General features: G+C 36.7%; 1 protein-coding gene across 2 annotated transcripts in view; it reads right to left on the reverse strand.

The window, feature by feature from the left end:
* The window catches only part of LOC108711345 (proprotein convertase subtilisin/kexin type 5), a 55,410-nt gene that overhangs the window by 21,977 nt on the left and 8,080 nt on the right, over window positions 1-25,353 (reverse strand). The window contains exons 3-10 of one of the 2 annotated variants that reach the window (XM_018252991.2): window positions 25,068-25,136; window positions 22,966-23,008; window positions 21,970-22,115; window positions 19,718-19,912; window positions 16,842-16,928; window positions 13,973-14,174; window positions 13,599-13,822; window positions 11,631-11,873 (exon numbers count right to left, since the gene is read on the reverse strand). In XM_018252991.2, the coding sequence (XP_018108480.1) occupies window positions 11,631-11,873; window positions 13,599-13,822; window positions 13,973-14,174; window positions 16,842-16,928; window positions 19,718-19,912; window positions 21,970-22,115; window positions 22,966-23,008; window positions 25,068-25,136 (1,209 nt within the window). The remainder of the gene's footprint in view (window positions 1-11,630; window positions 11,874-13,598; window positions 13,823-13,972; window positions 14,175-16,841; window positions 16,929-19,717; window positions 19,913-21,969; window positions 22,116-22,965; window positions 23,009-25,067; window positions 25,137-25,353) is intronic. The other variant, XM_018252992.2, reaches the window with a different exon arrangement.

The raw sequence follows: 25,353 nt of genomic DNA on the forward strand, positions 1-25,353 counted from the left end.
TGAAACATTTTTGGAAACTTGGCTTAAGGATAAATTTGGCAGTAATATTCTTTCGCCAATATTTACAGTGGAGCGTGCCCACAGAGTCCCAGCCCGACCTCCTCCTCCTGGTGCTACACCTCGGACATTTATAGCCAGGCTATTGAATTATAGAGATCGGGATAGAATTCTCCTGGAAGCCCGAAAAAAACAGGAAATTATCCATGAGAACGCTAAAGTCTCTATATACCCGGATTTATCTATGGAGATACGCAAGCAGAGGCTCAAATTTACAGATGTTAAAAAACGTCTACGACAGGTTAATCTGATATATGCAATGATGTTCCCAGCCAGACTGAGAGTCCAGGATGGTGATAGAGTGCATTTCTTTTCAACACCAGAAGAGGCTAACGCGTGGCTGGAGAGCAGGCCCCGGAGATCTCCACCTAACTAGATCCTGAGGGAGCGGAAAGAATAAGTGAATGGGTGGAATTATTGACTGGTTCGGAATCCAATAATTATGAGCACGGGCTACCTGGGAAGGTTGACTTTTATTAACAGAAGGCTCGGTTTACTCGATAGGTCATTGCTAGGAGCAAATAGAGCTCCTCCCCGTAGGGAAAATTGCTTTTTGTGTTATGGGTTTAGGTCCACTCAGGGTTTGGAGATGGGCAGGGTGGGCAAGGGGTATATGTGGGAGGGAATTTTGTATGTATTTGTTATGCTGTGCCCTACATACGCTTATCTCAATTAAGGTATTTCTTAACAATTTATACCCTGATAATATAGTCCAATTTTTACCAGTATGCAGTCCTCCTTGAGTATTGTCTCCTGGAACGTCAGGGGACTTAACTGTAAATACAAACGAGCCCGACTCTTTGATTACATCAAAAGGCATAAACCGGTGGTTCTTCTTTTACAAGAGACACATTTGGTGGGGCAGAAACTTCTCTCGCTTGGGAAGCAGTGGGTGGCTTATGCCTACCATGCCCCCTTTTCTACCCATGCCAGAGGAGTTTCTATACTCATTAAGAAAGGTGTTGCTTTCGAATGTATGGGGGTCAGAGTTGATTTTTATGGTAGATATATAGTACTCCATTGTAAGCTGGCTAATCAACTCTTCACGCTGGCTAATATTTACTGCCCGCCACCATTTTCCTTACCCCTATTAGAACGGGTGTATTCAGTAATTGCCTCCTTTCCGAATGCTCCAACTTGTCTGTTGGGAGACTTTAATGCTACACTTGATCCCCAGCTGGATAGGTTGGGCCAAACTAGCAGTTATAGCCGGGGGTTGAAGCAATGGATAGATAATATTGGTTTTATGGAACTTTGGCGTTGGAAGCACCCGAGTGAGAGGCAGTATTCTTGTCATTCTACTAGTTACACTTCTTTATCCCGTATAGACTTAGCCCTGGCCTCTGCTGATTTTGCACAACAAGTTATTTCGGCTGAATACCTCCCCAGAGCATTTTCGGATCACTCACCTCTTGTTATCTTGCTTCGTGTGGGGGATCGAGGCCCTAGAACCAACTGGAGACTGTGTCCAGTATGGCTCTCAAATACCCAGATTAGGGATCGTTCCCAAGAGGAATATATATCTTATTGGGGAATTAATCAGGGCACGGCCTCTCCAGATATTCTATGGGAAGCATCCAAGGCGGTGGCACGGGGGGTATTGATTAGTGGTATAGCGAATGCTAAGAAAATGGCTAAAGCAGAGGTCGTCGAGGCGGAAATGGCCTTCACAGAGGCAGATGTGTTTCATAGTCAGTCCCCTACAGAGACTACTCATCAGGTGTTGGTTCAGACACAAAGAGATCTAGAATTGGCACAAACTAATTTGACTAGTAAACGTTTATTATATGCTAATCAAGGAATATTTGAACAAGGTGATAAAGCGGGTAAACTACTGGCAAGGCTGGCTTCAGTTAGAGATTCACAAACTTTAATAGCACAAATACAGGATCCTGGAGGGAGTATGGTTAGTGCCCCAGAGGATATACTTAATGTTTTTACTAAATTTTATGAGATCTTATATCGGACAAAAGCTGATTACTCACAAGACCAACTAACTTGTTATTTGGATTCAATTACCCTTCCTAGTTTGACACAGGTAGAGAGGGAGTACTTGGATGCTCCTATCTTGGAAAATGAGGTGGCGGAAGCTATATTGGCTCTTCCTTCTAATAAGACTCCGGGCCCGGATGGTTTCCCGGCTGCTTGGTACACATTACAGGGGAAACCCTTGGCTAGACATCTCCACGAAACCTTTATTTATGCCTTTGAAAGAGGGATTCTCCCGCCTTCATTCTATGAGGCAGTTATTGTGTTGATAGCAAAGGAGGGTAAAGACCCTGGGTTGTGCGACTCATATAGGCCAATATCACTTATAAATACGGATGCTAAGGTGCTTGCTAAAATTTTGGCCACTAGACTAGCTAAAATAGTCCCATCTATTATACATAGGGATCAATCTGGCTTTATGCCTACTAAATCTACTGCTATTAACTTGAGGAGGGTGTTTACACATCTTCAGACTAAGCATACAAACGCTGGGTCTAGGATTATTGTGTCTTTAGATGCTAATAAGGCATTTGACTCAGTGGAATGGCAGTACTTGTGGGCAGTTATGAAGAAACTTGGATTTGGCCCGGGCTTTTTAAGATGGGTTCAAATGCTGTATCACAAGCCTACAGCATGTATTAAAATCAATGGCATGGTGTCCTCCTCTTTTCCCCTGGCTAGGGGAACCAGGCAAGGATGCCCACTGTCCCCACTCTTATTTGCAATAGCAATTGAACCTTTGGCTACCTGCCTTCGCCAGGCTCCAAAGGTTGTGGGATTTAAATATGGTCCATTAGAGGACAAAGTTGCCCTATATGCAGACGACTTGCTTCTATTCTTGGAAGACTCGGGACCTTCCTTGCAAGAGGCTATTAGTATTATTGAGAGGTTTGGCATCTACTCTGGGCTAACTATAAATAAATCTAAGTCTGTTATTTTTCCCATGGATCAGATATTTACTCAATCTATTAATGCCCAGGGCCTCAGATGGGTTAATAGTTTTAAATATTTGGGCATTACTATTTCTGTTGACCCTAGTTTGTATATTTTAAACAACATTAATCCAATCATAGAGCAATTTAGGAAGGCAGTTAGAGTCTGGTCTCGTTTACCTATTTCTCTTTGGGGTAGAATCAACCTGTATAAAATGATTTACCTGCCTAAGTTACTATACAAATTGCATAATTCCCCTATATGGATCCCTGAGCGGTACTTTCGTAAAATCAACTCTATCTTACTTCCTTTTATATGGGCTAATAAGTCTCCACGTATTGCGTGGACTTCATTAACAGCTACGCTCGAAAATGGAGGTTTGGCTTTACCTCACTTACGTTTTTACTTTTTGGCCAGTCAACTCTACCATATTCATAGTTGGTTCCATAGTGAAGAGGAGGATCCTGGTTTGTTATTGCTGGCCTCTACGGTTGGCTCTTTGGAGGCACTTAAAAATATACCATATCGACGGCTAAGTGATTATGATAAGTATCCATCCACAATATCTGTTCCATTTAAAGCATGGCGGATGGTTTGCTCATATACTGGCCATAAGCCTCCTTTGATTTCTCCTTTTTTGCCACTATGGAGGAATTCTAATCTGCCTCACTTTGGGACCCTTCAGGATGTCGTTTATTGGCATTCAAAGGGTCTTAAATGTTTGGGAGATATTTTGACAAATCAAATATTCCCTAATTTTCAACAATTGCAGATACAACTTAAAGAACCAAAATTACAGTTTTTTAGATATCTCCAACTGCGCCATGCTTTTAAAGCTCAGTTTGATACTCTGGAGGTGAAGTTCAATATTCCTCCAGTAGAGGTAATACTTCGAGATCCAAAGAGGGATAAATTGATTTCTAGGCTTTATCAGTTACTCATAGGTACTATTCCTCCACCATTTAGTAGGGCCCAGAGGCGTTGGGAAAAGGTATTTCCAGCTCTTAGTGGGGAACAGTGGGAGGAGGCTACTGACTCACTTTACTGTGATTTAATTTCTTTGCGTGACAGGCTGGTCCAATACAAATTTATCCATCAATTATATATAACTCCTAAAAAGCTTCAGTTAATGGGTAGAGAATTGGAAGCCAGATGCCCAAGGTGCCAGGAGTTGGATGCATCTTTTCTGCACCTGGTGTGGCATTGTCCTCCAGTGCAGCGGTTTTGGAAGGATGTGTCACAGTATTTGGCTGATAATTTAGCGTTTCCCCAGGTGCACTCCCCGGAAATTTGTCTACTGGGATTGGTGGATGATCTTGTACCCTTAAGCAAAACTAGAACACTTATGAGGGTTATACTGTTCTATGCTAAAAAGTTGGTGATAATGAACTGGATGGGTAAAAATAGTCCCACTGTCATTCAATGGGTTAACTTAATTAATAAAATACTTCCGTCTATTAAACTTACTTATCTGGCTAGAGGATGTATGGGGAAATTTGAGAGAATATGGGAATCCTGGCTGGATATTAATCCGATGGGGAATCTCTAGGAAGTGGAAACAACATGTCAGTTTGAGGAGGTACCTATATAAGAGATAGCATATAATATGGGTAGAAGGTAGGGGGTGGCATATTATAGTGTATTTATGGTGGCGACAGTGGTTTCTTATGTAAGGGCGAAAGAAGGTATTATTGTTTTACTATTGTTCTACTCCTAATAATATGCGGATTGGGCTTGCACTGGTGGGAGAATCTTATTTGTTTATAATTGCGATAAGAAGATATGCGATAGAATACTAAACATGAAAGTGAGATAAGTGAATTCCCTCCCTCCCCCTTTTTGGGGGATTTTTGTGGGGTTTTTTTTTTTTTTTTTGTAAATGTCTCTGTGGTGTCGCTGGATTGCCTCCTTATAATTGTATGTAGTGTGGGTGTGTTTACAGCTGAGCTATGGAAGGAACAAATGGGGTTGGGTTTTTTTTTTTTTTTTTTTTTTTTTTTTTTCCCTTGGTAGGGAACTAACATCCCTAAAGAACACTTGCACTTGTTAATCATGAGTAAATTCACGAGCACTAAACAACAAGGCGCTAATATGGGTTAAGCAACAAGGGTAATGCGCCGCAGTATTATAAGTAATGGGTGGGTATTTTAGCACCGGCATTGGCACTATTGTTCACTGGTATTAACTAATTATTTTTTCCCTCTTATTTATTACTATTAGCATCGTCACTTGCTTAAAGGGGAAGAAGAACTAATAAATGAAAGGATATAAGTTTATTAATAATATATGTTAAATTCACAACAGTAATTTAAAACAACACTGGTATTTTAAATTGATAATGCACAGGTATCATGTATAGGTATGGCGAATTGTAACAATACTGGTTGTTTACAGAGACACTTATTAATAATATCACCTTAAGGGAATTTTAATCAATTGGGGTTCAATTGTATGATGGGATGCTCCTTTTAAGATTCTATTTTTCATGCTGTTGTATTGGAATGTATGTAATTAACTGTTTAAAATAAAAAAAATAAATAAAAAAAATAAAAATATAAAGAATAGGTTAGGTTAGGAGGCGCACGCCGTCTAAATAAATTACAGGGTGCTGATCCATAGGAGGCTCTCCATAAGGGTCTCCAAAAATAACTAAAGATAAACAAAAATGTATAGCACAAGAAATTAAAGAAAAATACATTACAAAACAAAAGAAAAATTATATAAAAAAAAATTCACAAAATTGAGCACTGTAATGGTTAAGCTGAGCTCAGGAGAGGTGGTTAGAAGAAGAAAATAGGATCAGTCAGCTAGCATTTCTATGGGAACCAGCAATACGGTCTTCTTCATTGGCTGTTAGACTGGAGGGTGTTTTTTAGTAATCTTAGCTGAGAAGAACTGAGCATGCTCATGAGTCAACAGCCAAAGTAAATTCCTGAGGGAGGGGGCAGAGTGGGTTAGAGGCGGAGAAGGAATTCTAAGTGATTGAGGGGATGATGCAGCCTTACTGTTAACCTTTTAACAACCAGAGTGGCAGGTATCTAAAGATTTCAAAGAGGCTGTTCACTGATTACATTTTTGTGGGGAGGGCTTACATGTCCTTTAAGGAAGAAAGGAATTTGAACGACCCTAAATTCAGCTAAAAACCCTATGTGTCATTATAGACTGCAGCAATATTATTTTGAAGAATGAAAATAATCCATTCCTTTCCTTTTGAGGTTTATGCTTTTATCCCACCTCCTGCCTAATGACTAGGAATAGTGACCTAGGCATTACTGATGAGCAAATTTTCTCCCCAGCCATGGATTCGCAGCAAAAATTTCTGCTGCAACAAAAAAGTCGCTGTGAAAAAAAGGTCACCATGAGAAAAAACCCCCATTGACTTTAATGCATTTGGACAAAAAAGTCACAGAAGAAAAAACACCCATTGACTTAAATGCATTTGGAGCAAGAAAATTTGTAGCACGTGTAAAAAAAAAAAAAAAAAAAATTTGATTCTCATTGACTTCAATGCGTTTCCCCAATTTTTCGGCAGTTTTCACAGTTTCGCAAATTTTCCAGTGAAACGGCAACAGATTCGCTCAGCACTACTAGCCATTACTATCCCAGTAGTATAATCTGACTTTAAAAAGTTGCAGCTGCTTAAATGACAAGTCAACCCCAGAATAAAAATGGGCTTAATAAAAGAAAGCATAATTCTAGGCAAACTTTTCAATATACATTGGGTCATTGCTGTCTGATTATCCAGTGTAAAACAAGTTCACATGTCAGAACATATGAAAGTGGTGATGATACCTAAGAAAATAAGTGAAACCCACGGGCAGACTACAGGTCAGAAAAATCCACTGGAAGGTGCATCTGTTGCTTAGCATCTTGCCGGGCAATTCCTAAGTGGTAAATTAGAATAACTATGATATAACTAACGGTGTCATGCAATGAACTGAACTGTAACAGATTGTGAGTTGCGGTTTGTCAGTTTTGCTTAAAATTGCCCTACGATGACCCAAGAATTGTCTTCCAACACAAAAATAGAGAAACAAAGCTTCTGATTTTACACATTTTCTAGGGATGAATAAACTCATCTTTCCAGCAAGTTATTATGTCCATCATAAACACGACACAGCAATAAAGAGTAACCCTTGCCACTGAGATACACTGTATCTCCATATTTCTATATCAGAACAAGTTTACCAGAATATGACCTTTGGCTTTTTTTTAATTTGTTGAGTGAGTTGCATTTTACATCTACTTATAACCAGCTGGGGGACAGATCTACTAAGGGAATTGATTTGCATTTTACATCTACTTATAACCAGCTGGGATACGGATCTACTAAGGGAATTAATTTGTTTTTCTAGAATGATGTTCACATCCTAAGTCACAATTCAGTATTCTGTTGTAGCCAGGTGCCTACACTCAGAAAGTGGCTATTTAATGTCACACAGGAGAACCTGTTATTATTATTTGCTTTTGATGATCCATTTCCTTCTTTCCCTTTGCTACTTTCTCAGACTAGTTCCTGTTCACTGGAACTCATAAAAGACCTATTCATGCAGCAGTAATGATCGACTACACCATCTTCCATGCAAGGAGAGTTCCTGGCCACCAATCTATAGCTGCACTATTTGCCAGACAAGTAGCACAAGGAAGTGTGAATTTCCTTCCCAAGCCCCTTTATTATTCTTTCCGTCAAGAGACATTCTGACCTTCCTAATTATGTATAATGAGGCATATTTGAAAGCTTCTCAAACAGTAAAAAGCTGAATCAGTAGCATATAAAGTGTTAATTATATGCAAGATCCTTTAGCAGGGTAGTAAATTTCATAATTCAGATAATTAAATGGATTTGATGTGGGAAACCAAATTTAAGTGACCAGTGTGTTGTTTAAATTTGTGATGCAATGTTTTATTGGGGGGGGGGGCTTGATGCAATTAAAATAACATTTTATGTTTAACTTGTTTTGGAAATGAAAGAGAAACACAGTACAGTATTTAAAAATAATATAAAATATAAAATAAAATACCTCCTGTTGGAATCAGCCGATACAATTAGGGGTAATACAAATTAGAAAGCTTGCACATGCCATAGAACCATACAAATGGTCAGTAAATGCTATCTTCTCATTGGTTGCTATGGGTATTATGGAATTTTTCCAACTTTTATTACATCTCCACTTATTTTTCTGGCCCTGAATGTGTTCTCCATTTGGCTAGGAGATTCATATGCTATTTCAAGCAACACATATGCATTTTCTCACTTAGTGCACATTCATTAAAATAGGAAAAGCAGTGTGTGTGTGTTGCTGGGAGTGCCATGTGCATCAAGTTAATACGATTAATCAGTAGGTTCATTCAACAAAGAAAGCTAAGGTGAATACAATAAGGCAGGATAATTACATTAAATTGCAATTTTGACTTTTGTCCGTTTTTTTTTTTTTTTGTTAGAGAAAATGGTTGACTTTTTAGTCCTGCAACAAAATGTTGTATACTAAGAAAGTACTGTTTTACTGCAGTTAGCTAACCCCACATTCTTTAGGAATTAATAGACAGAGCACAGAAAGCTATAGTAAAAAGTAAATACTTGCAATATGGTATATTTAGTACAGGTATGGGACCTATGCAGAATGCTTCAGACCTGGAAATTCACTAAGGTGCGAAGTGGTAAACGCTGGCGAAAATTCGCCAGCGTTAACTAAGTTTGATACTTCGCCTATTTACAAATGGGCACTGGCGAAAATACGCTAGCGAAGGAGATAGACTCTAGCGCAACTTCGCACTCTAACGGCAGGTGAAAGATCATTACTACGCAAATTCACTAAGAAGTTTATTTTACTGAACGTTACCTCTTACGCCAGACTTGCCTTCGCCAGTTTAGACCTGGCGAAGTGCAATAGAGTAGATAGGACTTCAAAAAAAAAAAAAACGTCCCAAAAAACGCTGGCGTCTTTTCCATTTTCATGAGCGATAGGCTGCAAAAGCACAAAAAAAATTTTTTTTTGGGTACCCTGCTTCCCCCATACATATGGCACATAAACTATACTCTGGGCACATGTTTAGGGCAATAAAACATCTCTATGTATAGATTCCATACATAGAGGCTATCTGGGCTTGTGTAGTTTTATGCAATTGCTTTAACATATACGTCCATTCAAACTTTACGTTTGCGCCGTATGCAAATTCCACTTCGCTAGCGCAACTTCGATTTGCCTAGCGAATTTTCACTAGCGCAACTTCGCTACCTTTTGCTTTGCTGAGCGCAACTTCGCATTTTAGTGAATTTGCAGAGCGCTGGCAAAATTTCGCCAGACGAAGTGCAGAGAAGTCATCACTGGCGCAACTCCACCGGTTAGTGAATTTGCCCCCTGGAGTTTTCCAGATAAGGGAACTTTAATTCAGATCTCCATACCACAATTTTATTAAAAAATTCATTTAAAAAAAATGTGAATTATTTAATTAAAATGTAGTCGATGGGAGATGGCCTTTTTGTAATTCGGAGCTGTCTGGATAACGGGTTTCTGGATAACAGATTCCATACCAGTACACAGGTATGTTCTGGAGAAAAATATTAACTGTCTCTGTATATTTTCTAGCAGGAAATTTGCTTTAAAGTGAAATTGATGCTCAATCATAAAGCAAGGTTCTGTCCCAAAATCAGCTATTGTTCTATCTATGACGTTATGCATGTAAAATATATTTCAAGCTACAAACTAAACTTAATGATTCTATAGAAACCAATCCTCAAAATCACAGTTTTAATGCAAATCTTGACAGTCAATTTGAATCACACTGGGGAACACTGCAAATGATATGTTCATTGATAAGAATGTTATGAATTATAATTCATCTGAAGCAGAGCTTTACAGAAACTGTTTTCCCATAACAAATCATTTTCTTTAAAAAAACAAGCAGCAGAAACTTTTTAACTATGCAAACTGTTTTTTAACATGATCCTCCAGGTGGCTCTGTCATTCTATCTACTACATTTACAGATAATTCCTTCTTTGCCAGAGGAATTCACCAATATAACTGGCATGGAGGATAGCTGATGTTTTTTTCCCCATTATATGGAAAAACATAGCACCTTGTTATCATTAAATTACCATGTTCAAGCACAATCCTAAGCAAATAGTCCCTAAATGTTTTTAAACAAGATATTCGTAACTATAAAGGTGTATTTCTAAATGCAAATGCATTATTCAGAGAGATTTCTCTCCTTACAAAGTGACTAAATCAACATAGATCTAGTTATAATGGTTCAGATTTCTATAATGCAGACATGATGGCTGTAAAGTGACATAAGCTCATGTACTGCAACCTGTATAGCAGCCCCTGACACGCAGCTTTGTGCTTTTATGTGGCCAAGCGATTTCAGCTATCCTTATAATTCACAGTAAGGTGTGCAGATTCAGATTGCTACAAGGACTTTGTGTTATTGGAGGACAGTGTGGCTTCTAGCAGCGGAATATAATTTGTTGATTAATTGGGGCATTTAGACTTTATATCTTTAAATGGTTTTTTTCCTACTGAAGCATCCTTATAGGAGATAAATTTGCACATTTATAGTTACCTACAGCAACCAATCAGATGATTGCTTTCAAACATGTTATTACATTACCCTATTAGAATTTAATTGGGCTATGTGTTAAATCAGGCTGATTCTGACTGGCGCCAGAACTCTGATTATGTTCCTCAATGAGAGTTTGCATGAGGACAAAACCAGCACTGCAGCAGCCCGTGTTTTCACAGAAAGAGCTTAAGCCATTTTATTTGTATCAGCTGAATCATCTAAATCACATTCTTCTCTTTAGATGACAATATTGTCAGCCAGCTAGCAGTCCTTTCTCTTTCTTTGCTTCTGTTCTGTGTCAGATCATTTCCATTCCCCTAATTCAGCATCTCCAGACCAAAGTAACCAAGACTATTGCCCAAGTGTTAGTGACTAACAGCCCTGCCGCTTTGTCAAGTTAACCTAGAGACTAGTGCTGGGCAATTAAATCATGGTAATTGCAGCAGACTATAAAGGCATCATGTGTTCATAAAAACATGAAACACATACAGTACATTACTTTTTTCACAGTGCTTGGCTAGGCTTACAGGCAATGGTGGTGTAGTACAGTATATCTGACTGCATTTAACAGAAATGGGATCCATTATCAGGAAACTGGTTATCCAGAAAGCTCCAAATTACAGGAAGGTCATCTCCCATAGACTCTACTTTAAGCAAATAATTTCCAATTTGAAAAATGATTTCCTTTTTCTCTGTAATAATAAAACAGTACCATGTACTTATCCTAACTAAGATATAATCAAAGTAAAATAAAAAAAAAACTTTGAAAATATTATCGAAGATATGTTATTTTATATTTAGAAAATCCTATTTTATATTTAGAAAATGTCTTATTTTAGTATGATGCTTATATTAAATTTTGATTTTCAAGATAGTTCCCCTTGAAGGTATGGAGATCCAAATTATGGAATGATCCCTTATCTGGAAAAGCTACAGATCCTGAGCATTCTGGATAACATGTCCCATACCTGAACTAACAAATCATCTGTACTCTTTTTTTTCTCAAAGCAGTGATTTTATGCAGATTTACTTTAAAACAGTAGTTTACAGTGACAGTAATCAAGTTGCAAATATGAATAACTAGTACCTTGACATTCAGCGACGGCAGAATTAAAAAAAGTTTCACTTGAGCAATCTGTTAGGCACCTTCCTTGGTACAATTTATGAGTAGAGTCCTGGCAGGTTTCACAGTCATCTTCAGATGTTCCTGAGCATGTCTGACAGCTAAAGTGACACGGAATGCACCTTACTGCATCCAGATCCTCATAGTAACCATCAGGGCAAGTGGCCTTGCAGGTGCCGTTGAAGAGAAAATACAAGTAACTGCACTCTATGAAAAAGGAAACATTTCTAGTTAAAATCTTTAATGCATTTGTAATACATTCTTGTGCTAAATTATATGAAGATCACGTATGGCATCGCTAATGCAAAAAAACATTATTCAATCACACTGTCCATCAGTCCATAACCTGTGCAAAGTTAATCCTAAAAGAATATCCTAAACGGACAAGTAGGCCCAAGGTTCAATTGTGTCCACAAATCCCAGCCGGCTCCCACTTGTATCCCTCCAAGTCCACATCCCTTTCAGTAACAAAGTTAATCCTAGTCCAGTGACCTATAGCAATCTATCAGCTGTTTAAGCGGTACTAGAATAGTGAATATAGCATAGCCAGGTTTGGGTAATCTGACTAAATTTATGTGTTTTAATCTGGCTGTTTATTTTTTTTTTTTGGCAAGGTATCTCTATGCAGCTAAATGCCCTAACTGTCATGGCACCAACTTGTAGGAGAGGTCAAATAAACTAACCAACCACCTTCTATTTCTATTGTGCAACATAATGCTGTCTTCATAGATAAAAACTACCGCAACGAATATATTTATTTAAATATCAATTAAATATTGATAATTATCAGTTTTGATGCAATAATGCAAAGCACTGCTCCTTCTTATCAGAGCTATCTATTAATAAAATAGTTCACAGCTAAAGATACACCCTGCAGTGCTGCATGATGATATTCAAACCCACCATAATGATATCTCATAATGAGATTTTGCCTGCCTTTACCCAGAGAATAAAGTACTAACATGAAAGGCAATACTGCAAATTAAGTGTAAACCCATTAGTTTATAAACTAGAATGGAGCGCATCAGCTAACCTTCACTTATGTGCGATGAGCAAGTGCTATAAACTTGCCACATGCCTACAGCTAAAATAGTCTAGCATTGAAAAGGATTCTGCTAATAACAGGTCAATATCCCCCTATAATAAAATACAATCATATGAATATCCCTTCTTAAACCTTTTGTTTTGGTTAAATAGGTAATTATATCAGAAGACAGTGATAGAAAGTAAAAAATCTCCTTTATTTTAGGAAGATAAATATATATTTCTAGCACAGGGTTTGCACACTTACCGGATTGAGGACGATGTTCGGGTGCAATGGTCAAGGTTTATCATATAGGTTAATTGAAGGACCAGCAATCCATTTCTGTGAACAATAAATGTGTTTATTTATGCCTAACCAACATTTCGGCCCACACTCGAGAAAGGCCCTAATGTGGGCCGAATGTTGTTTAGGCATAAATAAACACATTTATTGTTCACAGAAATGGAGTGCTGGTCCTTCAATTAATATATATATATATATATATATATATATATATATATATATATATATATATATATATATATATATATATATATTATATATATGTTGTGTTCCAAGGAATGACGCACTCCAGGACTTCATAATGAGATCAAGCAAAGTGAAGTTTATTTGTCAACGTTTCGGTCCAGTCTGGACCTTTCTCAAGACCTTTCTCAATTCTTGAGAAAGGTCCAGACTGGACCGAAACGTTGACAAATAAACTTCACTTTGCTTGATCTCATTATGAAGTCCTGGAGTGCGTCATTCCTTGGAACACGACTATCTGCACTATATATGACAGCACCCAGGCAATGTTTTTGTTCTATAAAATATGAATTGTGTATAGTTTAGCACAACATTATAATTGTGTGTAGATGACTGAATAGAGCATGTGTATAGCCACTTACCCAAGCAGGTGTTTTCATCTTTACAGAAATTGCAGTGGGCTGGACAGCGTTTACAGTTGCCATCATCATCTGGAAAATACTTCAAAGAGCAATTAGACTTACACTTGCTGCTTTCAAGGTATAAGCCTTCCACGCATGACAAGCATTTCATTTTATTCTCATCGCAAGCCCAGCAGGACATGTCACATGCTTCACAAGAGCCATCAGCATTTTCAAAGTAGCCTCTGCAAGAAAAATACATTTATTTAGCTGGTGGAATATGAACTGATGGATCTGCTATCAGGCTGTGTTTTTATCTGCTGATCCTCATGAAACCCTCTTTAAAGAGATGTCAAATGAATGATGATACACATATCTGACAAGCTGCTACTTACTCTGGACAGTTGGGAAGGCAATTTCCTTCATGGAGAAATAACTTGTGCTCATCATCTCCCTTACATTTTAAGCAGTCATCACTGGAACCTCTACAGATTTCACAGGTTGCAGAACATTTTACACATGTTTTGCTGCTCAAGTCTCCGAAGAATCCCTCTGGGCAGTTCACAAGACACTGATTCTTTTCATTCAAGAAGTGACCTAAAAAGCATATATACAGCAGACTAGTGAATATTGCTGTTACTGATACATTACCTATATTAGAAGAAATTTTTCCACAGTGGTAACATTTCATTTCATGTTATGCCCATAGTTCTTTTTTAAAGGGGTTGTTTACCTTTCAGTTAACGTTTAGTATGATGTAGAGAGTCATAGTAACGTTTTGTATGATAGAGAGTGATATGTAACATTTGGTATGATGTAGAGCAGAGGTCCCCAATCTTTTTTTTTACCTGTGAGCCACATTTAAATGAAAAAAGAATTGAGAAGCAACACAGACAAAGAATATCCCTGGGGGTGCCAAATAAGTGCTTGTGATTGGCTATTTTGTAGACCCTATGTGGACTGGTAGCCTACAGGAGGGTCTGTTTGGCAGGACACCTGGTTTTTATGCAACTAAAACTTGTCAACAAGCCAGGAATTAAAAAATAAGTTTTGAGGCCACTGGGAGTAGCATCCAAGCGTGTTGCTCGCGAGCCACTGGTTGGGGATCACTAATGTAGAAAGTGATATTCTGAGAATTTCCAATTTAATACAATGTTTTATGGTTTTTGAGTTATTTAGCTTTTTATTCAACAGCTTTACAGTTTGCAATTTCAGTAATATGGTTGCTAGGGTCCAAATTACTCTAGCAGCCATGAACTGATGTGAATAAGAGACTGGAATAGGAATAGTATTGTCCGTGAATAGAAAGATTAGTAATAAAACGTAGCTAAAACAATAAATGTGTAGCCTTACAGACAATTTGTGTTTTAGATGGGGTCAGTGACCCCCATTTGAATGCTGAATAGAGTCAGAAGAAAGCACATAATTAAAAGACTTACAAAATTAATGAAGACTATGGGGCACATTTACTATTGGTCGAATATCGAGGGTTAATTAACCCTCGATATTCGACCCTCGAAGTTAAATCCTTTCGACTTCGAATAGTAGGTGGTCGAAGTTTTTTTTTAAAGAGTCGAACGATTTTTAGTCCGAATCGTTCGGTTCGAAGTCAAAATCAGACGTAAAGCATAATAGTCAGGCCGCACATGATTTGGCCTTATACATGGAAGGATTAATTTTCCAGTCATTTGTTTTCAGACGGTTGAGTTTCTGGTCGAAGGCAACCCTCCAGAAGCATGTGTGTAAGAGAGTAATACGTGACAATTACTGTACCCAGCATTCATAGACACTGTAATCTATATATTCTGTTCAGAACAAAGAATAGGAAGTGTATATAGTTACACTTTATACATCTCTCACAATAGTCCTTTTATATGTCATTGTATAAAATTAATTTTAAACAAAGTACAAAGTGACAGTGTACTATTTCATTCTTTAAAGCAGTCCAAGTACTGATTATAATTTCCAATGTAGTTGTTTCCTATAGTTATAGACTATTAAAACATATTCTAAAGCTTGTCTGCAGGAGAGCAATGTGCAGTGCAGCTGAAATAATACAATCATGTTCCAGACATGCCTTTAGACTATTAATTTACAGATCTTTTAATTACCTTTTTAATATGGCACAGTGCTATTCTGAGACAATTTGCACTTGGACTTCTTTTTTATTTTTGTTTTTTTTTTTATTTTTTTGTTCATCAGCTCTCTGGTTTGGAATTTCAGTTGCTATCTGGTTGCTGGGATCCAATGTATTCTAGCAACCAGTCAGTGTTTTGAATGAGAGACTGAAGTATGAATTGTAGAAGACCTGAATAGAAAGATAAGTAGTGACAATAACAATAAAATTGTATCCTCATGGAGCAATGTTTTTTGGCTGCCAGAGTCAGTCAGAGTTAGAAAGCTGGAAAGACACTGGAGGGGCAAGAAGAATATAATTCCAAAAGTACAGTACAACAAAAAGTGAAGACCAATTGGAAATTTGCCACATATAGGACATTCTATAATACTAAGGGGGTTATTTACTAAACATCCGAATGCAAAAAAACAAAAAATTTGTGAATTTTTTTTTTTATACAATCTTACATTTAAGAGATCTGGTTTAAATAAATAAATGAGTGCCTCAAGTCACCAGAAGTATTACAATGCATTTAAAGCAATTATTATTATTAACATACCAGTGGATGTTTTTAGCCTTATATAACCACCCATGCATAGATATAAAGGTAATGTTATCATAGGGACTAAAAAATGCATAATTGGGATATAAAGCCAAACAAGTAGTTTATTTGAGTCTCATTTTGAGTTAAAAAAACAAATGTTTTTGAGCATTATATCCATTTACCCCATGGTCAAAGCACCCATAGTCCATCATATTTATATTAATGTTATTAAGTCACATGGAGTATTTGTAAATATTCGAAATTTTATTGTCTAAAATTGGAACGAATATTACTGACTCGAAAACTCAAAACAAATTCGATTCGAATTCAACTAAACTCGAATCGAGTTTTTTCTCCGACAAAAACTTGAATGTCAGGAAGGCTTCAAATGGATCACTGGACCTCTCCCATTGACTTATACATGAACTCGGCAGGTTTTAGGTGGTGAATAGTCGAATTCAAAATATTCCCAGGGTAAAGGTTTAATTTTGGACCAAAAAAAAAATTTGAAAAATTTAATTAGAATTTACTATTAGCCCCTTGATAAATCTGCCACTTAGTGATGTTTTAACAATGTTAGATGAAAAAGACAGTGGTACCTTACCAGCATAACAGGAAAAGCAGTTCAGCTCCTCTGGACCAAAGCAACTTTGACAAGATGAATGACATTTGTAGCATTTGCCATCTGCAACTAGAAAGCACAATATCCAGAGTCAGTACAGTAGCAGCTTTAATAAGGAACAAAAGCAGAGCTAATTCATTCATGGGTCATGCTTTTGAGGAATACATAAATGAAGCAATAGTCCTTTGAAGCATTTTCAATTAGTATAAGATTCTTTATTTTGATTCATTTTGGAGGCTGTTTTTGTTTATCTATGTGATAAAACTGGGTTCTGTCTCAATAATATATATTAAGCATAAATAACAAAGAGTTTTTAAGGGAAACATAGATTCTGCAAATAATTTGAGCTAGCCTTTTTTAACCATGTACCAATGTCAATCCCAAGAGCTGTGGTCCCTGTAAAACAAAATGTTACATTAATATGGGCTGAAGGAGAGGGATGTGTCTATATTGTCAAGGAATCTGCCTAAAAGTCTAAGATGATATAGATAACCAGAGCATTGCTGTTGGTTTCTCTTTAAAATAATATATTTTCCTGACCATTTGAAATGTGACCTTTGATAAATGTGCCTCCCACTATGCAATTATCCAAATGTAATATTTTTAGGCTCATTTCACCCAGTTCTTTCATAGAGGTTTCTTCTTTTACCTAGAGCAAACTATCCTAGCAAATCATCTTTATATAATATATTATGATTTTTCATGTTTTTCCATACACCCTCTTAATAATAAACTCTAACATGCAGGTCCCTCTCATTTATTTATTCTTGCATGCAACTGGGTACTTTATAAATGAAGATCAATATTCCCTGATTATATCGTGCATAAGGATAAAGTAGTCAAGCAGAATTTATGGTCCTAAAAGATTTCTGTTTCTGAAAAGTGATACACGAGTAGTGCTTTCAGAGGCATCAATGTGCATTAACCATGTTATCATCATCTTCATTTAAGTAGTTTACAATGGTTATTTTAATTATTCAAAAGCCTGAGGAAGAAGCATTTAATCCCTAGCTAATACTTGGCATTGAAAATGTACAACAAGCAGAAAACAGAAGGAACACCACTTTGGACCAATACTAAAAAAAATGTAATCTAGTTGTACTCTAACCATTTGTAGCTCTTTGCTGCTTATAATAATAACATAACAAACCATAGGCTAGCCTATACCTAATGTTACTACCACGGACTCCACATGAATATACAAAGTGAAACAGGTGTTTTGCTCGTGGAGAAGTCTGTACTTCAGAAGAATCTGCACAAATTATTTAACCCTGAGAAAGTCACCTGAAGAGTGACGAAATGCGTAGATGTTCATTGATACGCTTGGTGATGCCTACAACATTGTGTGAGTGCATTTTGATTCTAATAAATATACTTTCTTTTAAAAGGATATTATACTACAGGAGAATGCCCTTCTTGTAATTTGAAACAGCAGTGCCCTGACTCTTTCCTACCTACATCTACTTTCTACATAAAAGGTCAAAATTTTTTTACACATCACTTCTTTCTACTTCCTCTTCCATCTTCCTCTTAAATATATAATTTTATGTTGAGGGATCACTATAACTATGCTGTATATAAGCAAATATAGACATGTGTATGTTTGGTTAACTCCTTAACGCTTTTTATAAAGCAGATTGTGCAGAGGACACAAGGTTGGCTTTAGAGGAAATCTGATTTTTTTTCAACTTGAACTTGCCCAATGGAAAATACAAGAAAGAAAATAAACAAACAACAAGTAATTCTCACTTTTTGCTGTTTAATTGACCCTATGCTAGCCTTATATGGCAAGAAAAGCTTGTTTGGCAGAGTCTCTTAAAGAGCAGATCTTAACACTGTTTGACCAATTTGGGCTGATCCAGTTATCTAACCGTTGGGTATATGGTCACAGAAGTTGATATAGATCAGTCTAGAGTAGAGCACAATAATGGGTCAATGTGGTCCTTGCTGATGGAATCTTTGAATCTGCCCATTCTCACAAACCAGGTGAACAGTCTGTTGGCTTGATTCTATACACTGTCCAATAAGCTACCAACTCAGTCACTGGGCAGAGAAAGTATGATCAGATTTACCCTTATAGCCAGGAAACCATCACTCTATACAATTTTACCCTGATTTTTTCAATTTATTTCTGTCTGGGGTTCTGTTCAGTCAGTTTAATAGGATTCTTCATTGGGATTTTGCTAGGTTGGATATTTTTTATTCATTGAGCAGCTCTCTCAAGAATGAGATAAAAACAGGATGGAGGATATGTTTACTGCAAGAAATATAAAAATGGTCTTACCTAGACATCTAAGGAATATATTAATGTAATAATTTGCTCACTCAGCTGATTTTTTTTTTAGTATGAGGACCATGGTATTTAATTAATCATATCAAAGTAAACTGCACTACCTCAGTATACAGTATATGTTTCCCTTATTTTGTTAACACTGTCTACTATTATACCAGAGAGCTCATTGAATAAAGAACATTTCTAATAAGCAAGTAAAGTGACAATTAATATAAACATTCACAAATCATTGCCATGCTATAGATACTGGGGCTTTGTGTTGGTTTGTTCCCAGTCATTTTACTGTATACTTTCTCTCTCTTTTTGCAGTAAAGAATGGAGGGCAAATTGTATGAAAAGACTTCTTCACCATCATTTATCATCCATAGCATTTACTTATTGTTGCATGTGTCTATGTAAATGCTGCATTTGAAACAATAATAATTAATGTTATTGAACAAAACAAGACAATGTGAATAAAAACAGAGCAAATGTTTAATACTTATATTTCCCTTTTATATGGCAACACCTGGATGGAACATACATCATATATGAATACAGGAGTTTGTAAGAACTCTGTACATACCATTAAAATAATGACCATCAAAACAGGCTAGAATATGGCACATTCCATAAATTGGTTTCTTCTGGTCAGGACACAAATCACAATCCGTCACTGATGGACCATGACAGGACCTGCAGGATCCATGACATTCTTCACATTGCCATCTTTTTGCATCCTGGAATGTGCCATCTGGGCATTTAAGCAAACACACAGCACCTGTAAGCAAAATTCATGACATATGATAAAATCATTATTTTTTATTATATTAGATGTGCATCTGATCAATCTATATTGTATCCTGTACCGTGTATTATTATGAAAACACTAACAGTATTTTAATCTTTTAAGTGTTATTTTAAACTTTGGTTCTCCCGTGCATTGGAATGACCAACTAAGTCACTTGTGGTTCCCTGCTGTACCTGCAAGGATCAGTGGTTGTGCAGAGTACTCAGGGCAGGGCCGGAACTAGGGGTAGGCAGAGTAGGCACGCGCCTAGGGCGCAAAGCTGGGGGGGGCGCCAGGCATGTACCTGCTCTGTCGCCCACCCCATTGTCCGGCCCTGTCTCTCCCCGACTGCCGTGGATATTTTTTCTTAATTGCGCTTTTGCAGTTTCGCGCATGCGCGCTATAGTGCTGTAACGCGCATGCGCACCAGATTTATCTATTTTCTGAAAAATACTCCAACCAAATCCGCACAGGGTTTTCCCCCTTATTTATCAATACATTTTGCCGAAAATTTCCTGTGTGGAAGAAAACCTGAAAAAACTAATCTTACAAGTTTTTAGATTTTCCACCCGATTTTTTAACATTTTTGCCCGAATACCACAAAATCTTCCGATTATTGCATGAAACCCAGCGCAGATAAAGATATCTCCAGGACTTCTCCCATCGACTTATCTGCAACTTTGGCAGTTGTGAGTGCCAAATTTAAGTCTTTTTCCACTAAAAATTCGGATTTTATAGTAAAAAAAAAAAATTTTTAAGATTTTTGGCATTCGGACTTTAATAAATAACCCTCTCAGTGTTAACAATCCTACCACACTGTATACTGTATAATATATAAAATATGAGGGCCAAATATCTGATCAGCCGAATATGGCCCACCACGGTGCATTGTCTAGCCTTACTATAAACATTTTCAATGGCAGGCAAATTTATATTGTGGCGATATTTTCAAATATATACCGGTGAGTAATCCAAATTGCTTAATAAGAGTGATTTTTCTCATTTGACTACTTTTTAATCACACCAACTAGGACATATTGTAAAAAAAATGTTTGCTTTGTTAAGTCAATGCTTATAAGTAATTGGTGTAAATTTGCAGAAAAATCAAATGTCAGTCTTGTCTCTATCCTATTATTTTAGCAATGGCTGTGTTACTAAAAGTACACTGGAACTCTAACATGGGGGCGTGTTTCATATAATACTAGCCTCACAACATTTCTTTTCATTGTAGTTATCTAACACACATGCATAATCCTAGACCTGTTGAGAAACAGTTTATATTTGTATTATTATTTTATAATCATTCAAGCATGTTGGACCCAACATGTTTAGAATGTTGGACCCAACATTCTTGAAGAAAACTGAGCATGTTGAGAACATATGCAGATGTATTTTTTTCTAGTACTAAAGAAAAGTGGTTGCCAGTAGATATACATACATACAGTACAAAGCAGAAATTGGTGGAGGTATGTGAACCTCTTCTACACCACCCTATTGTATTTACATGTAAAAATAAATTCAGTATAAAACCTAAATATTTCACTGAGCATTGTGCAGGTCTTATTTGTTATTTCTTAATAAGTATGATCTAGGACAGGGATCCCAACCTTTTGAACTCGTGAGCAACATTCAGAAGTAAAAGGAGTTGGGGAGCAACACATGCATGAAAAAATGTTCTTGGGGTGCCAAATAAGTGCTGTGATTGGCCATTTGGTAGCCCCTATGTAGATTGTCAACCAACACCGAGGCTCTGTTTGGCAGTGCACCTGATTTTTATACAACCAAAACTTGCCTCCAAGGCTGGAATTCAAAAATAATCACCTGCTTTGAGGCCACTGGGAGCAACATCCAAGGGGTTGGAGAGCAACATGTTGCTCACGAGGTACTGGTTGGGGATCACTGAGATTCTAGGACAAGCTCACAGAAGGCAGCTTTGAATAAATGAAGCCCACTATTTTACATTTACCATTTTCAGTCAAATTTAAAGTGGCGAGTTTTAATTATAAATGACAACAAATGCAGCTCCCCTCGAAATACACCTCTCTTACCATGTAAGTAGTATGCAGTCTGGCAGGAGGAACAATGTGTATCATTCTTACAATCAAGGCATCCTGATGGGCACGCAAAACACAGTTTTCTGCTTACGTCCTCATATGTTTTTTGGGGGCAGTGTCTGCGACACTGATGACGATAGCTGAAAAAGGAATGTATTCAGGCTATATAAATGTGCAATAGATGATTTAAAACATACTGTATACATATAAGGTCAGAAGTTATCAGAGAAAACTACACATATAACTGCAAGAATACAGTATAGGCTGCAGATTTTGTGCTTGTTTAAGTGCCCAAAACTGCTTAAATGTCAGAATATTGGCATCTCCTTTGGGCACCCGGATGGACTCTGATGATCCATTGTCTAAGAATGATTACACAGGCAAGAAAGATCCAGGATGAGTGATAAGAAGTGCCACCGTAAGAGAACCTACTCTGCATCTCTGTTCAAGTGACAAATATGGAGGACCTTTCACTTATGGCCAGAACTACAGATGGAGAATACTTTGCCAATACATCTGGCACACACATCACATCCATTTATTTCCGAGAGAAAATGGATATTGTTGATGCATCTATTTTTAAAGTTACCAGGTTCAGATGGGTGTCAAATAAAGGTAAAGTAAAGAAATGTGAGTAGAAAGTTGTCACCTGTTTTGTTCATTTGCCTGTAGCAATATAAAAGCTAGGTTGTGTATATGATATATATACTTGACCAACCTACCTCTCAAGAGCTGTGTATATGAAACTGTAATGTTAATTTCTATGGTGAAATATCTGCAGCTCCACTCTAGTTATATTGCGCTAACTAACCCATAAGCTAAGGGAGACTAATGTATTATGCTTTACCTTAAACTTAAGAAATGTTTGCACATTCCTACAGAGTGCATTTTTCATTGTCAGTATTAAATGCAAAATGCTGGGATGTATGGAGCGCTTGCACTATAAATTACAATTAGGTAAAAATTGGGGGTAAAAAAAAAGAAACTTACAGAAGATAGCCCTCTATGCAGCTGATGCAAATTTCAGGACCATCTGTATTAGAAATATGAAGCATTTTAGTAATACCAGGAAATCATAAATACCACGCCAAAGACATTTTAAAATTAAAATACTGAATACAAGCCAGATACATGTTGCTCTTAATTCAGTGTGTCATACTAAAATGTAGCAGTCATTTCAGTCTGAGTAGGATAATGTATTTTTATATATATATATATATATATATATATATATATATATATATATATATATATATATATATATATATATATATATATATATATATATATATATATATATATACATACATATATATACACATACATACATACATACATATATATATATATATATATATAAAAAACACACACATATATTTCATTCATTTACAAAAGTACAGTATTCAGACCCTTGACGCCTTCTCTTATGTTACACAAATATTTAAATCCCTACACAAAACAAAACGTTTTTATTGCTTACGTGTTATGGAGGAATAATTTACCAGTTTTCACTGCTTTATGGAGTTATTCTGGCCAGTTCTTTTATGCAGATTTATTCTACATTTTTTGGGTTAGTTGAATGATGCTTGTGAACCTTGTGAAAAAAACGTGAAATTCGAACCTTTTCATGAAAAAATGGTTAAATTCGAACGTTTTCATGAAAAAATTGTGAAATTAGAATGTCTCACTAAAAAATCATGAAATTCGAACAGTTTCATTAAAAAATAATGGTGTTCGAACGTTTTCACTAAAAAAAAAAAAAAAAACGGGAAATTCCAACATTTTCACAAAAAAATTGCGAAAATCTGAAATTGACGCCGGCGAAAACGCGGAAATTATCACTACTTTCATTATAATTATTAACATTTTGAGTTGCACTTGTGTGAATAATACTACAGACTGTGATGGAGTGAACTTAGTATTTTTGTTAAGGTTAAACCTTGCTGGCCAGTAATCTATGTAAATAGCTATGTGTATAATCTATGTATATAGCTCTTATATTTATGTGTTAAAAGTGAAAATTTTGTAGCAGCATTAGTTTTGTTTAACAAACTGAGGCCTACTTTGTTGGAAGCATGTAAATGGTGCTAAAACAATTGCATATTGGAAGCTAGGTTTGCTACATGGGAGTACCAAAGCGTGTGCATGAAAAACCTTGCTACAAAGTTTCATGACGCACTTAACTAGAGCTCTCACAAAAGCCACTTCTTAAAGGGATGGACAGTCTCTCTCTTAATGAATATTTATAGGGTTGATGCTGATCACATGGTGTCAGCATAGAGAAGTTTGAATGCTATAAAAGGCTGAAGACTGAATTCATTTGGCAGTCTGTGGTAAAGGAACAGTTACACTAAAAATGTAAGTGTTTCAAACAAATGACAATATAATGTACCATTACCCTGCACTGGTGAAACTGGTGTGTTTGCTTCAGCTATAGTTTATATAAACAAGCTGCGGTGTAGACATGGGGGCAGACATTTAAGAACAGGATTACGCAGCAGATAATAGATAAGTTCTGAAGAATCCCATTGTATACTACAGAGCTTATCCGTTATCTGCTGTGTTATCCTTTTTTAACTTTGAATGGCTGCCCCCATGGCTACATAACAGCTTGTTTATAAAATATATTATAGACTTTCTGAAGCAAACACACCAGTTTCATCAGTGCAGCCAACAGTACATTACATTTTCACTACTTTAAAAGACTTTTCATTTTTTGGTGTTACTGTTCCTTTAAGCCTTGTAAGAGGCAGTTCTGGAGCTTCAAATGTGTGCTTGCATGGTTGCAGCCCCCTGCTGATAAAGTTCACCTTTTGCAAATATGTTGTTTTCTGCATTTGCTTAAAAAATAAAGCACACATATTTCACTGCAGACCTGCCTGGCTACTGAACTTACACGCGCCCAGTGACATAGACTAAACAGACTAGTTCTACGTGTGCTCATCTTCAGCCTTAATACACGTGACCACGGGGAAAGGGAAATTTTACATCCTACAATCTAAAATCTGGTTGTGTTTAATCATATTTTGTGAGTTTAATTATATGTATATGCTCCTATAATAATAAGAAAGCCAATATAGTATATCTATTACCTACTGTGCAGGTTTTACAGCCTGATTCACAATCAAGGCATTCTCCAGTATCAGGATCTTCTACTTGCCCTAAGGAACAAACAGCATATAGATATTTACCATCCAAAACTAACAGTAGTCTATTGTTTAATTTACTCTGTTGTCATTTAATTTCCTCTTAACCAGTCACTGTTGTTGTGATAATTTAAAAGTAATTTAAAAACAGAGAAACCTTTTGTAAAAACCCCAACACACTATGCAGATGAAAAAGGAAGCAACATCTTGATAAAGACATTATGATGTATTC

This window comes from Xenopus laevis, chromosome 3L (genome assembly GCF_017654675.1).
Source record: "Xenopus laevis strain J_2021 chromosome 3L, Xenopus_laevis_v10.1, whole genome shotgun sequence".
Classification (NCBI taxonomy): Eukaryota; Metazoa; Chordata; class Amphibia; order Anura; family Pipidae; genus Xenopus; species Xenopus laevis.